At 46.4% G+C, this 15,598-nt stretch overlaps 1 protein-coding gene across 2 annotated transcripts; it reads right to left on the reverse strand.

Annotated features, from left to right (window-relative positions):
• Positions 1-5,393: 5,393 nt before the first annotated feature.
• Positions 5,394-15,363, reverse strand: map2k2a (mitogen-activated protein kinase kinase 2a). Of its 2 annotated transcripts, XM_024421385.2 has the most exons (12): positions 15,063-15,363; positions 14,688-14,851; positions 14,208-14,418; positions 10,738-10,884; positions 10,335-10,412; positions 9,659-9,710; positions 8,525-8,649; positions 8,100-8,319; positions 7,858-7,922; positions 7,680-7,741; positions 7,313-7,358; positions 5,394-6,924 (listed from the first exon to the last, which is right to left on the reverse strand). In XM_024421385.2, exons 2-12 carry the CDS (start codon positions 14,774-14,776, stop codon positions 6,814-6,816), a joined length of 1,206 nt encoding a protein of 401 aa, XP_024277153.1. In that variant the 5' UTR covers positions 14,777-14,851; positions 15,063-15,363; the 3' UTR covers positions 5,394-6,813. The 2 variants fall into 2 exon arrangements, with proteins under 2 accessions (XP_024277153.1, XP_024277152.1); XM_024421384.2 differs by having other exon boundaries at positions 14,688-15,363.
• Positions 15,364-15,598: the final 235 nt, after the last annotated feature.

Consider the following 15,598-nt stretch of genomic DNA (forward strand, 5'->3'; position numbering starts at 1 on the left):
GACTCCCTGCCTCCCTCCTCCAGCCTGACTCCCTGCCTCCCTCCTCCAGCCTGACTCCCTGCCTCCCTCCTCCAGCCTGACTCCCTGCCTCCCTCCTCCAGCCTGACTCCCTGCCTCCCTCCTCCAGCCTGACTCCCTGCCTCCCTCCTCCAGCCTGACTCCCTGCCTCCCTCCTCCAGCCTGACTCCCTGCCTCCCTCCTCCAGCCTGACTTAGCAGGTCCAGAAACAGCCGTGCACATCTGGCAGCAGTGTTACAGAGACACAACTTCTGCTGCTGGAGCTAGACTTTCCTAACGCTGCCATGCTGTCAGTCAGGAAGTAGCGGATCCAAACTCCCACGTGGCACCAGAAACAGAACCCCTAGTAGGCTGTAAGCTACACCCATAGTGCCAAGTCCAGCAACAGCTCCTCCCCTGAGCCCTGTGCCAATCTGTGAGTGCTACCGTGCATTGTGGGCAGAGGACTTCCTGTGTGTCTGTGACAGGCGTGTAACAGAACTTGCTCTGTTATCAGATGACCATCCCTCCTTCTCCCTCTCGCTGGCTCTCTCAGACATCAGCCCACCACATTGCCCACTTCCCCCTTCAGCTTGCTAAGGAAGCTGAAACACTCACCCACCGGCCCACGCCGAGAGATAGGATGGGAACTCACCAACCATGAGATTGTCATATGGTACCCTCCCATGATCACAGGAGAGTTTGGCTAACTCTTTGATCCCTACGTAGTGCCTTAGGTCAACGTGGGATTACTCACTCAAACATCTGTTGGTTGTCTAGTGTCTAATGTATGAAAACAACAACAGCATCCAGCAGAGCCAGAAAAAGGTGTGACATCTTGGAGACAACCCACCACCATGAAAGTAAACCATGTAAGTGAAGTCAGACTCACAACACAACGGCCTAGTCTAACCCAGGGCTGCATCTCAGCCTCTAATTTGATCAGGTTGTGTGAACTGCTTGCTTCATGAACCAGCAGGCCCAGAACAGCCCCTATGACTCCCCCAAGACAACAACACAACACACAGAGCCCTGTCTGTCTGTTTGTCAGCTTGGGCCAGGAGCAGTGGGACATTTAACTGCTGACAAGGGGAGTTCACCCTTAATAAGGGGGTAGCTTATAGTTTAGCGCACCACCCAAAAGCAACACAACCCCAAAACTAGTCCTTCCAAGGCATGGCAGTGTAATAGCACGCAACCTGTCTCCTCCTGTCGCTGTGGACCTGCTAGTTTGGGGCATTATGGTGCATAACATACAGGAATATCAAACTGTATTCAACATGCTCACCGCCAAATTGATGGGTGGTGTCTAGGGCCTACCCACAGCCACTGAAGTCCCCTACAATTCCCCTGGAGTCTATTGTGGGTAGCATGGAGTGTCCCAACTTAACCTCTTAGTGGAATTTACTCAGGCTGAAAGTACAGCCTTCTGCAATTGGCACTCAGGAGTGGCACGAGTAACATTATGACATCAACACTGTGACATTTGACAGAATGAATAATGTTTCAAACTCTACATCTGAAATCTAACCAAACACTTCCCTGAGTCTGGGCGTCTGACAGTAAAATACTCCCCTCCCTCTCTCGCTGTACCCGCACGCTTCAAAACAAGTCCAACAAGTATGTGTTGCCAGGAATAGGCATCTGTGAATTAGAAAATAAGTTACACTCCTTTAACGTCTTTTGACAAACCACCAACGTACGGACAGCTACCGTAGACTAAATGATGTTGTGACGCAAATCACACAGTGCCATAGGGGCTACTTGAGGCAAGAGGGATGTAGAGAACAACAAAAAGGGTGTGGGCAGCCATGGAGAAGAACTGAAAGTTAATAAACGAATAAAGGAGTTCGAGGGCAGAGGGTAAAGTTTCCAGTTGCTCAAGATTCCATGTGCTATGATTGTGTTATGGCAGCTCATTTACTACACCTCACTAACTAGATGAAATTGTCCACAAGAGGTGTCACATCTTCTATCCAGTAACAGTCGAGCATTGGGGGTAAGGATATATAAAGGATCTGCAGTTGGCTCATTTATTCCTAGTCTCATACATTAACAACAATAACATTACACACAATAACACCAATTCAGATGATCAGATTAACTGTATTAATTTAAAATCAAACCAGTAAGTAAAGGGTTAAAAGGGCACCGTGTGTATAGCCAAAACTTTAAGACAACAGTCTCTCTAAACATGATGTGCTCAACCTGCTCTGAGCAGTGCCCTATTTGCCATCTATTTTTTATATGCAAGTGTGTCAGGAACTCTGAACTCTACCAAGCCCCATCTCCCTCGCTCTCTTACAAACGCAGGTCCTGGTATTTATTTCCAAGCTCTCCCCTCAGTGTCAGGAGAGAGTGCAGTTTGAGCTCTTACCAGCTGGGCAGAAGCAGAAGCGTGTGTCCCTTCCCCAAGCCCTATCCGGCTCTCCTGCCTGCTCTCCTGTCTCCGTGTCTGGGTAGGGCCCTGCCTGGTGCCTCAGTACTGGAGCTTTTGCAGACAGGAAACTTCCGAGTGGCCCTAGTCATACAGGCAAGCCCTTGCCTGATCCCAAACAAGCAGACACCTACCACCCCCCTCTATTTTCAGCCCACTGCTCCGCTCTGGCATCTCTTCCCCTTCTGTGATTGGCTTGACAGCTGCTCACTCACCACACCTCCTTGCTGGGATAGGCTGGTAGGTGTTCCCTTTCCTGTATGGCCAAGGGCAAGGCACTCTGGGATGTGGAGTCCTTAAATGCTATTTGACCTGCTTCACAGCCCCTGCTGCGAACTACGAGTCCCAGCTTTCCGTCCCTCACCACCCCCACTTCTCCAAGCCTGTTCCAACGTAAGCACTCAGGGCAGAATTATACACTTCAGTATGTTGCTAGCAGAATGCCAGGTATTAAAAGTACAGACCAGCCATCAAACAGGATTGCGCTGCACACAAAAAAAAGGGTCTCAACCAGAACTGTCTAAGCCACAGCCAAACACTGGGGTAGCATTCTGTGACAACCCCTCTGTCTATGTTTTAAACGCACTTCAAGACTCCTGACCTAAATTAAGACATTCTTATTCTGATAAATTCCAAACCAGCAGGAAAGAATGAACAATGCAAGTGGGTCAGGAACTTTTCCCTCCAAGCATAATTTCTTAGTGAATGACACCATCCCGAAAAGTAATTCGCTTGTCATCGTACCATGTCCTATAAAATTAGTTTTGGTTCCTCCTTCCTCTTCTTCAGAACCCACCCCCCCCGAACGCCACCATCCTCCTCCTCCCCTAAGTTCTCCCACCTGCCCGTAAAGTTAATGCCTCAAACACGGCAAATAAAACTATCATAGCAAGCACAAAAGGTAAAAGCAGGAATCAGAGAAGTAATTTAGCAGGAATAAAAATAGAACCAATAACTACTGACTGCAACCCATTTCACCCTCCCCCCCCAAGTATCTCTCTGTCCCCCTCCCTCATTCTCCTCTCCTCCTGTGCTTGCTCCCTCCTGTCGACAGGCCCTGGGTGGACAGTGGGGGGTTTGCGGGGGTGCCTTTAGCTCACCTGCGATGGCCGTGATGGTGCTTGTTGTGGGTTAGCTCAGCCCTCCTCCTCTCTGGAGCTCTCTCTAACTGTCGTGCTGCTCAAAGCCCCATATGCGCTAACCAAGCAGCAGCAGATCAACTCAATTCCCTTCCTGGTTTCTGGAGGGCAAAGAGGTCCCTCCCTTTCTCTCCCTCTCCCTCCCTCTCTCTTAAAGAAACAGCATTCCACTCAATGTTTCTCTTCCTCTCCTCTCTGGGGGAGCAAAGTAAAAGAGATATTCACCTGCGATCAAAAGTGGACATTCATCATATTGATCACATAAAAAATGACAAATGAGTACTCGACTTCATCCTCTTGCTTTTGAAAGTATATGTTGATAGAGTTGTAAACAGCATCCAGATTAATTGGTTATGATCGGATTATAGTTGTTACTCTTGTCTTTTCTCTTCTCTCCTACTGTATCTCTCTCTCGCGCCTTGAGATGAGTCGCACCCACCCATCCCATAGCCTGAGGTCCTAGTGTCCCACCCCAAAAACAAGCCTTGGCACATTCCAGGACACAGGGGCTGCCAGCAACCCCCTCGACACCCATACCTTCATCTCTCCCCCTTCTCACATTGTACAGTAACATCTTAACCACATGCCTCACCTCTTCATTCATACCAAGCCCACTTTCACCAATGTTTCTTCGGTGGCGTGGAAGACACCAGTCAAAATCAATCAGGTTTATATCGCTTAGAAGAACTCATTTTGACTGATCTCTAACACGCCTATGCACTTGACATTTTCTACACTGTACACCTGGACAGTCAGTCACGCTGCAGTGGACTGGGTGGAGATCTTCCATACTCTAAACTATCTTTAACAGGCCTACACACAGAGTAGGAAGGCATTTATCATATATGAAGTGAAACGGCTTACCTTGTGTAATGTGATGAAACCGCTAGCCATGAAAGGTGTCTCTTCGGTCTGACTGGAAGCTGATGCACCCCACTGTGTGGCATGGCTTGGCACTGTGGGGAGAACTAGGCTAGGCATGTTCTGACAGCATGGGGAGAGGCAGTAACACACACCCAGCCTAGAGGGCAGTGTCAGCACTTCAGTAGGTACCAGAGGTAGTTCACAATCAGAGAAAAACTTATACTGTAAAAAAACATTTTAACTGCACGATCGTTTCAGTTGATCAGGATCTATGCTATACATGTTCCACACTTAATAGAAACGATTTTCACGGCTAAAAAACTGCTTCAATATACAAATAAATACAATTCTACTTTGCTTAAAAAGACAGCTACAATACATAATTATTTCAGATTTGTATGAAAACAAACCGTTAAACTGGTTAATTTTCCCTTCTGGTAGCTTTCCAGATGATGTCAGCCATGTTTATTACAATAGTCTCAGTCCAATATAAACTAGTTCTCCCTCCACCACAGACCCACCAACTACTCTGCTTTTGTCATTTGTGGCTGAGCCATGGTTTTGATTTAATTCAGGCCCAAGGCGAGAGAAGCTTCAGTCAAACTATACTGAAGAACAATGCGGAGATAAATATCCTAGAAGAGGTTGGTTTTAGTAGACGTATCCAAAGCAGTTATCTGGGTGAAAGCTTTTGTAATAGTACGTAGATCGACTTGGGAAATATGTAGACATGCCTCAGAGCTGCCTTAAGAGGATGTGTAGCATGTTTTAACCTGAGTAAAGAACATCCTCTGGCACTTGTTAGCTCCAGTCTTTCCTCAGTAAGCCTCAGGTAGGGTCCTCCGAGTGCTTGAAGCACGTCTCATCTAAAGGAACGCTCCTGCACGAGGACAACGCCATTCAGTTCTCCCAATAACTAACCACAAAACCCTCCCACATAAAAACAAATTGCCATATACATTCAAAGTTTTATTTTTACATTACAACCGTATCCAACACGTTAAAATAAAATGACATCTCTTCCACTTCCCCCTATACGAGTCAAAAACATTTTGTTTCTTAAGACTGCTAAATAGTACTTGCGTACTGTTTTTATAGCTTTATACACATACAGGCGACAATGCATCCACTTTGTTACCAACAAATGCAAGTCTGTTGAGAATGATAAAATCAGCCAGAAGCAGAGAATACATACAGTACATGGGCTCTTATAGACGACAGGCTAATACATGTTACAACCACCACCCACCCGCTTGCACAAAGCCAGTCACCACGCCGGGGCTTCACAAAGAGAACGCTTGGAGTGGAGGTTACACTTACTCACGCAAAGCAAAACAGTGGAGCAGAACCGAAAAACACTCTGGGGAATAAATTGAGTAGACTGGCAAAAATCGGAACCTTTCAGAGCATCTGTAGTCACGGTTTGAGAGATTCTAACTTGACAAATGAGTTTCAGGCAGTTGATACAAATACAAGTAAAAACAAAATAATGACCTGGGGTGTCTGGATAATATAATATGGTAAATCATTCCATTTTGTAAAATGAGCACTTTTGATGTTCATTTTACAGTGTTTAATGACCATTAAAATCAAATAAAAATGTCAACATTGAAAGTATCCTCTCAAAAATGTACTGGTCATGAATGTACAAAACTAAGTACTTTGATCTGGCATGATATCCAAAACATTAGTAGTCATGATGAGAACCTTTTTTGGTTTGCAGTCCTCCTGTACCTTCAAAACACTTAACTTGATTTCTGTCATGGACACTTTCATTGTCAAAGATAGCTCCTCTACAGCCTACACCAATATGCTGTTGCACAAACCATGAACATAATTTACCAATACAAGTGGTAAGATGATATCAATGGCAATTCATGAAATGATAAACTGGCAGTCCTTCCATTTTATTTTTTATTTTATTTGACCTTTATTTAACTAGGCAAGTCAGTTAAGAACAAATTCTTATTTTCAATGACGGCCTAGGAACAGTGGGTTAACTGCCTGTTCAGGGGCAGAACGACAGATTTGTACCTTGTTAGCTCGGGGGTTTGAACTTGCAACCTTCCGGTTACTAGTCCAACGCTCTAACCACTAGGCCACCCTGCCGCCCCGTGCTTTGTACCTCATCTTTAATATGATAGGAAAAAATAGCATGTGTGTGACTACCACGACACTGGTATGGGAAACCTGTGGTCATACAATGAGTAAATGGGCCCTGTTGATGATAAGTATACTTAAGAGCTGAAACCTCTTAAGAGCAAGACGAAAGGGGTGCCAAAGTGTGTGTGTGTGTGTGTGTGTGTGTGTGTGTGAGCGAGAGACACAGTGAGGCACTGGGGATCCTCATGTGGGAAGCAGTTGGCGTTGGGTTTCTCATTCAGTGCCACGGGTAGGGGTGCTGGGTTGGTTGAGGCCCATGGTTTTACACATCCAGCCAGCAAAGTCCACCTCCTCCACCTCAGCACGCTTGATAAACGTGTGGTTCTAAACAATAACAAACAGTAAATGCAAGTTAGTTAATTAACGCATCAATATTAGTCCATGGCTGATATCGAAAGGGCATGTACAGTAGGGAACATAGCCAATTTGCAAACTACAAAATGTGTTTACAAACCTCAATAATAATAAATATAGTATAATACGTCAGTTAGGAGACGCTTTTATTCAAAGCGACTTAGTCATTTATGGATACATACAGGTGGTCCCGGGAATATAACCGAATAATCCTGATGTTGCAAGCGCTATGCTCTACCAACTGAGATAGAGAAACATGAGCTACAGAGGACCAATGAACAATCAGAGCTGAACTGTCCAACTACATAGATGCACTTCAAATAACAGTCGACAGCGATAACAGTTAATAGCTACTCACCATCAGCATCTTCAGGTCAGCTCGCTCTGCTGGATTCTTGATCAGACTATTAACACAAACAGAAACATTTGATCATCTCCATGACTCCAGAGAAATCATTAGACCCCCCAAAGAATAATAGAAAAGAAAGCCATGATTAAGCTGCACAAGAAATCTCATTCTGCTGACATAGCCATCATTCTCAAGGGATGAGAAAGTTATCTTTAAAAATGTATGTTTGCTCTACGCTGTGCCTATTGCCTACAATAATTCACAAGACGTGTGTAGAGTCCACACACAGCCAAAAAAATTTGAAAAGTCATGGTAAAACAACAAAAGGTGCTGAGGTAATGGGCATTATTCTTATATGATGAATGCTTGGGCTCACCATTTTGTCACAAACTCGTTGAAATCGTTGGTGAAGACACCAAGTGGCAGCCTGGGAGGAGGCTGGGAATGAGTAAAAAGGTGTGTAAGACAAATGTTATTTCAAAATCCCCAGAGCACACAGACAAGAAGAATTGGTAATATGGAGAATAATATGTGGAGTCAGCAGCTCATCTGACCTCATTGACAATGTAGTCCAGCAGCTCAAATATCGCCATGGCTGGTCGACTGTCCATCCCATGTCCTGAGGAACAGGAGAATATGGAGATATATTTAGATATCATAAATAAGATACTTAAATGTTTTATTATTTTTGATTCCAGTTACTTTTTATTGAGAAGCAAAAGGAAATCCGTTTGAAAAGCACTAATATCATCTATATTGTATTATGTGTGAGGAGAGGATTCAGGTCAGTTCTCACCGCTGACTGGTCGCCCTCCTGGTGGTCTGGGGAGGCGGTTGGAGATGGTGTGTGGTTCCCCCTCGGCTCCGTCCTGTACGGGCCGGCCAAAGATGGCCTCCAGCTCCTTGGCATCAGGCGGGGGGATGGGGTAGCGGCCGATGGCCAGCTCCACCAGGGACAGGCCCATGCTCCACACGTCCGACTGCACAGAGTAGTGTGTGCCCTGCAGTCTCTCCGGCTGTTGAGGAACACACACGTACGTCACACCCAGACAGAGCTGGCCAAGTGGGCGGGCGTCGCTGTGCACTGCGCCCTCCAGGTGTCTGAGGGGAGGGGGCAGGGCTGGCAGAGCCTGCCTCCGTGCCACACGGCCCTCTACTGGGCACGGCCTCAGCTCTTGGCAGGGCATCCTGGGAAGGGAGGGAGAAGGAGAGCTGACTCACCGACATGTAGGAGCGCGTTCCCACGAAGGAGTTGGCCATGGAGTCGATGAGTTGGCCACTCACGCCGAAGTCACACAGCTTGATCTCCCCGCGCGAGTTCACCAGGATGTTGGAGGGCTTGACGTCTGCGTGGCAGAGCAGGGAGAACAGGTGAGGTTCCAGAGGGAGGGGGGGGCGAGGTCCCAGAGAGAGGGAGGGCCGAGGTCCCAGAGAGAGAGAAGGCCGAGGTCCCAGAGAGAGAGAAGGCCGAGGTCCCGGAGAGAGAGAAGGCCGAGGTCCCGGAGAGAGAGAAGGCCGAGGTCCCGGAGAGAGAGAAGGCCGAGGTCCCAGAGAGAGAGAAGGCCGAGGTCCCAGACCCAGCAGCACCAGCTGCCCCTTCCCCACGTCCCTGTCCAAGCCCCTCTACCATGCCAGACACCTCAACACTGACACATTTCACAAAGCTACTCTGTGGTAGCTAGAGCTGAACACTACAGTTACAGTTGAGACCATACAAACAAGCCAAACCCTCCTCAATACCCCTAGTCACAAACCGTCTGGAAAATTGAAACTGAATAATGGGGTTGTAGATCTGACATCCATCCTCTGTGGTGACCCCCTCCCACTTCAGAGACACAGGGGCGAGTATGAGAGAGGGAGACAGGGGCAAGAATGAGAGGGAGAGACGGAGGGAGGGGGCTGCAGGGCGCGGCTGCCATGTAATCACATCTGAGAGCCTATAATTACCGCCTGGGCTCCCGGACAGCTCTGCCTCAGCCCTGCCACAACACACCACAGCCCAAAACACTGTACCATGGACCTCAGCTCCAGAACAACACTATACCACGACACACCAGAGCCCACCCATCAGCTCCACATACACCACCACACACCGGGGCTCTCAATTAAAAACACTGTAAACCACAACCCTCAGCTCAAAACACACCATGACCCTCAGCTCCAGAACATTATTATACACCAAACGTTAAACGTTACAACCCCTCAACTCAAGATACATCCATAACACACCAGACACTTTTTCTCTATGTCCAAATAAAACACTACACCCAGGGTCTCAAATCATATTGTTTATGTGCACAAAAACATAGTACAATCTATATGTAAAACAATAGTCCATATGGAGAGCTGTCTTACCTCTGTGCATGATCTGGTGCTTCTCCCGCAGATAGGCAAGTCCTCTGAGTACCTTTTAGAGTGATATGCAAACATTTTACTTAACACAACATACTCTTGACAGCGTACCATCCACACTTCCTGGACCTGAAATCCTACACAAAGACCAGCTCGGAGACGTTTTACCCTGCCTGGGTCCATAGTTACATCCATACAAGATATCACACCAAAACAGACACGGACGCCTACAGTGTTAATGGTGAGAACAGCGAGAAGGCACGTTGAGCTTCCAGAGTCTCATGATTATCACAATGACAGGAGAAAAAGCAGTCCATTGAGAAACAACAAAAAAACTCCTTAACCACAAGGGAAAGGAACAGAGTGCACTTGATCACAGTTGTGACAAACTGCCAAGTTGCGTTTAGATCAACAATATCAAATCAAATTTTATTTGTCACATGCACCAAATACAACCTTACAGTGAAATGCTTACTTACAAGCCCTTAACCAACAATACAGCTAATAAAATGCCTAACAATGAGATAGAAGTAACAAATAATTAGAGCATTTTATATTATATAATATATACTTTTTAATAAACTTACCTTCGGTATTTATGAAAAAATACCAAATGAATGCAAACACCACCAATTAAGCACTAACAATTGAAATCTTAATTAAGTTGAGTAATACTTACTGCTATGCTGACTTTGCCCAAGATCTCCTCAGGGATTCTCCTGGCTTCCTTCAGCACCTGATCCAGAGAGCCTCCATCCTGTACCCAACAGGCAACAGTTTATTGTCTGTACATTGTCCACATTCTGTAATAAACAATTGCTCCAGGTGCATGACATGATTAATATATCATAACAACCACGGCAACATTTTAACTTGTTTGTTAGTGTTACGCCACAGGTCCTGTAATAAGCACCATTGCAGTCTCAAAACCACAAACAAATATTCCTACTCCCCGCCAAAACTCTAATTCACACATCAACCTTTTGCTACTGACCCCAAATGTCTTCCGACATTCCAGCACAATGCTAGTCCTATAACTGATCCACCCCCTCAACTCAAACCGGTCTCTATCAGAAGCTCACCATGTGCTCCATGCAGATACTGATCTCTCCGTCGCTGTAGAAGGCCCCGTAGAAGCCCACGATGTAGGGAGAGTTGCACTCATGCAGCACCTGCAGCTCTCTGATGATCTGGTTCCTGATGGCAGGCTTAATCTCCAGGTGGATGAGCTGTGGGGGAGGGAATCAGATGAGAACAACATAAGAATAATCAAGTGCTCATCTAGAATAACAGTTTAGAACCAGCATTAAAACAGACTTGCTTGTGTGGATCTGGTTTCCTGCAACGGCGGTATGTCTCAGCCTAGAAGCCTGGTACCCAAGGCTAGTAGTGTAGCGTGGCTCTACAACTGAGTTTAGGCGACCAGTTTTGATAGCCTTTAGCCATACCCTCATCCTACTCCTCCTCTGTTCCTCGGGTGATGTGGAGGTAAACCCAGGCCCCACGTGTCCCCAGGCACCCTCATTTGTTGACTTCTGTGATCGAAAAAACCTTGGTTTCATGCATGTCAACATCAGAAGCCTCCTCCCTAAGTTTGTTTTACTCACTGCTTTAGCACACTCCGCCAACCCTGATGTCCTTGCCGTTTCTGAATCCTGACTTAGGAAGGCCACCAACAATTCGGAGATTTCCATACCCAGCTACAACATTTTCCGTCAAGATTGAACTGCCAAAGGGGGAGGAGTTGCAATCTACTGCAGAGAGCGCCTACAAAGTTCTGTCATACTTTCCAGGGCTATACCCAAACAGTTTGAATTTGTCATTTTAAAAATTAACCTCTCCAGAAAAAAGTCTCTCACTGTTGCCGCCTACTATCGAACCCCTCCGCTCCTAGCTGTGCCCTGGACACCATTTGTGAATTGATCGTCCCTCATCTAGCTTCAGAGTTCGTTCTGTTAGGTGACCTAAACTGGGATATGCTTAACAGCCCAGCAGTCCTACAATCTAAGCTCGATGCCCTCAATCTCACACAAATCATCAAGGAACCCACCAGGTACAATCCTAAATCCGTAAACATGGGCACCCGCATAGACATTATCCTGACCAACTTGCCCTCCAAATACACCTCGCTGTTTTCAATCAGGATCTCAGCGATCACTGCCTCATTGCCTGCATCCACTATGGGTCATCACTGTCAAACGCTCCCTAAAACATTTCTGCGAGCAGGCCTTTCTAATCTACCTGGCCCGGGTATCCTGGAAGGATATTGACCTCATCCCATCAGTCGAGGATGCCTGGTCATTCTTTAAAAGTAATTTCCTCACCATCTTAGATAAGCATGCCCCGTTCAAAAAATGCAGAACTAAGAACAGAAGTAGCCCTTGGTTCACTCCAGACCTGACTGCCCTTGACCAGCAAAAAAACATCCTGTGGCGGACTGCCATAGCATCGATTAGTCCCCATGATATGCAACTGTTCAGGGAAGTCAGGAACCAATACACGCAGTCAGAAAAGCAAAGGCTAGCTTTTTCAAGCAGAAATTCATATCCTGTAGCTCTAACTCCAAAAAGTTTTGGGACACTGTAAAGTCCATGGAGAACAAGAGCACCTCCTCCCAGCTGCCCACTGCACTGAGACTAGATAACACGGTCACCCCTGATAAATCCATGATAATCGCAAATTTCAATAAGCATTTCTCAACGGCTGGCCATGCCTTCCTCCTGGCTACTCCAACCCTGGCCAACAGCTCCGCCCACCACGCAGCTACTCGCCCAAGCCTCCCCAGCTTCTCCTTCACCCATATCCAGACAGCAGATGTTCTGAAAGAGCTGCAAAACCTGGACCAGTACAAATCAGCTGGGCTAGACAATCTGGATCTAAAGTCTTCGAAAGCCAAGTTAATAAACAGATCACTGACCATTTCGAATCCCACCGTACCTTCGCCGCTGTGCAATCCGGCTTCCGAGCCGGTCACGGGTGCACCTCAGCTACGCTCAAGATACTAAACGCTACCATAACCCGCCATCGATAAAAGACAGTACTGTGCAGCCGTATTCATCGACCTGGCTAAGGCTTTCGACTGTGTCAATCACCGTATTCTTATCGGCAGACTCAATAGGCTTGGTTTCTCTGACGACTGCCTCGCCTGGTTCACCAACTACTTTGCAGACAGAGTTCAGTGTGACAAATCGGAGGGCATGTTGTCCGGACCTCTGGCAGTCTCTATGGGGGTACCACAGGGTTCAATTCTCGGGCCGACTCTTTTCTCTGTATATATCAATGATGTCGCTCTTGCTGCGGGCGATTCCCTGATCCACCTCTACACAGATGACACCATTCTGTATACTTCTGGCCCTTCCTTGGACACTGTGCTAACTAACCTCCAAACGAGCTTCAATGCCATACAACACTCCTTCCGTGGCCTCCAACTGCTCTTAAATGCTAGTAAAACCAAATGCATGCTTTTCAACCATTCGCTGCCCGCACCCACCCGCGCGACTAGCATCACCACCCTGGATGGTTCTGACCTAGAATATGTGGACAACTATAAATACCTAGGTGTCTGGCTAGACTGTAAACTCTCCTTCCAGACTTATATTAAACATCTCCAATCCAAAATCAAATCTAGAATTGTCTCTATTTTGCAACAAAGCCTCCTTCACTCCCACCACCAAACCCTAGTAAAACTGACTATCCTACCAATCCTCGACGATGTCATCTACAAAATAGCTTCCAACACTCTACTCAGCAAACTGGATGCAGTCTATCACAGGGCCATACATTTTGTTACCAAATCACCTTACACCACCCACCACGACCTGTATGCTCTAGTCGGCTGGCCCTCGCTACATATTTGGCTCCAGGTCATCTATAAGTCTATGCTAGGTAAAGCTCTGTCTTAGTTCACTGGTCACGATAGCAACACCCACCCGTAGCACACGTTCCAGCAGGAATATCTCACTGATCATCCCCAAAGCCAACACCTCATTTGGCCGCCTTTCCTTACAGTTCTCTGCTGCCAGTGACTGGAACGATTTGCAAAAATCGCTGAAGTTGGAGACATTTATTTCCCTCACCAACTTTAAACATCAACTATCTGAGCAGCAAACCAATCACTGCAGCTGTACATAGTCCATCTGTAAATAGCCCACCCAATCTACCTACCTCATCCCCATACTGTTTTTATTTTATTTACTTTTCTGCTCATTTGCACACCAGTATCTCTACTTGCACATCATCATCTGCTCATTTATCACTCCAGTGTTAATCTGCTAAATTGTAATTATTCGCTCCCATGGCCTTTTGCACACACTGTATAAAGACTATTTTTTCTACTGTGTCATTGACTTGTTTGTGTTATTGGCTTGTTTATTGTTTACTCCATGTGTAACTCTTGTGTTGTTGTCTGTGTCACACTGCTTTGCTTTATCTTGGCCAGGTCGCAGTTGCAAATGAGAACTTGTTCTCAACTAGCCTACCTGGTTAAATAAAGGTGTATTAAAAAAATAAAAAAAGGGAGAAATATCAAAAATTGATACAAGGGTAGACTCACCTTTCGGGCCATGACCAGTCTGGAGGGTTTGTGGCGGACCTTGTTGACCACTCCACCGTTGCCAGCGCCCAGCTCACATATGGGGTGGAAATCATCATCTTTCAGCTCGCCCACTTGGGCTTTCTGGGTGAGGAAAGCCTCCAGACGTTTCCTCTGCTGTTCGTCCAAATCTAGCTCTCCTAGCTTCTTTTGTAAGGCCTCCAGATTGGCTCTGAGAAGTGGAGATGCATTGAGGGAGTGTGGCATAGATCAATATTAAACACACATACTTTCAATCCTGTTTCTGGGGACATATGGGTGCACATGGATACGACTAATCACTGAGCCCATGATTGGTTTGAATCGGGTGAGTTAGGCTAGTGTTATATAGGTAAGTGTTCGACTGGAACAAAATTGTTCATCTAGTCCCCAGAACCATAATTTACCCGGTATCAGTACAGTACACAATAGACGTGCTCTCGGCCCTCCCGAGTTACTCACTCAGACGCAGCATCGATGGTTGTGGAGATGGACTGCCCCTCTCCAATGGGCGTGATATTTAGGGGAACGGGTCTTCTCTTCGGAGCCATATCGAAATATTTTACAGTGCCCTGGACGACTTTCCGAAGCAAATCAGTACAAGGAACTGATAATTCAAAGTTGTTCTAAAACAGCAACAGGGGTAAATGTTGCTGGCTGTTAGTGGCTTAGCCAGCTAGTTACTTTGCGAGCATGACAGACAGATGTTTGTAAGGACAATCACACATGCACGTCACCATCAGGTCAGGTGCATTTGACTATTTTAGATATCTAACGAGTAAGGTATATTTTAAAAAACAACTAGCTATAATAGTACACTAGATTTGTACACATTACTGTTCCTTTCGCTTCTTGTCCAGCTAGCACCACCTCCCCTACGGAAATCGTGTGCTGCGTTCCTCAAATCAGAGCGGCCCTCGCCACAAGGACAACGGCTGTGGTTGACAGGACTGTCTGGTCACTGACCGAGGATTGTTAGCGTTCGAAGGTTAAAGGGGTACACTTGTAGACCTTCCCCTGTATGGAGCCGGGGTGTGAAGCTTGGTTGCAGACTGCGGAGACGGAATTCGGTGTTTCAGTACAGGAAGCAGCAACATGGGGAGTCTTCCAAAAAATCGCGAGTCTGAGCCATCATGCCAAGGCAATTGAACTATCGCGGGATTTTACAACAGCCATGTTTAATGGTAGCGACCTCCAATGGCACATTGTAGAAATTACCATCAAGCAGATTTCTACAACTAGGTCTAGCTACTCAACTACTACGTAAATTATTACGTAAATTACTCTCCTAAATGTACAAACGTCACCCTTAAAGAGGTTTGACTTGATTGTTTAATTTTAGTATTTAAACTTGAGGGAAATCTACCCATGGG

The sequence above is a fragment of the Oncorhynchus tshawytscha genome, linkage group LG05 (assembly GCF_018296145.1).
Source record: "Oncorhynchus tshawytscha isolate Ot180627B linkage group LG05, Otsh_v2.0, whole genome shotgun sequence".
Lineage (NCBI taxonomy): Eukaryota > Metazoa > Chordata > Actinopteri > Salmoniformes > Salmonidae > Oncorhynchus > Oncorhynchus tshawytscha.

Excerpts from the sequence above, each read along its gene's own strand:
- map2k2a (XM_024421385.2), bottom strand. The coding sequence starts at position 14,776 with ATGGCTCCGAAGAGAAGACCCGTTCCCCTAAATATCACGCCCATTGGA. Across the intron at positions 10,885-14,207 it reads GACTGGTCATGGCCCGAAAG|CTCATCCACCTGGAGATTAA; the intron begins GTGAGTCTACCC and ends CCTCCCCCACAG. Across the intron at positions 7,359-7,679 it reads AACGAGTTTGTGACAAAATG|TCTGATCAAGAATCCAGCAG; the intron begins GTGAGCCCAAGC and ends TTGTGTTAATAG.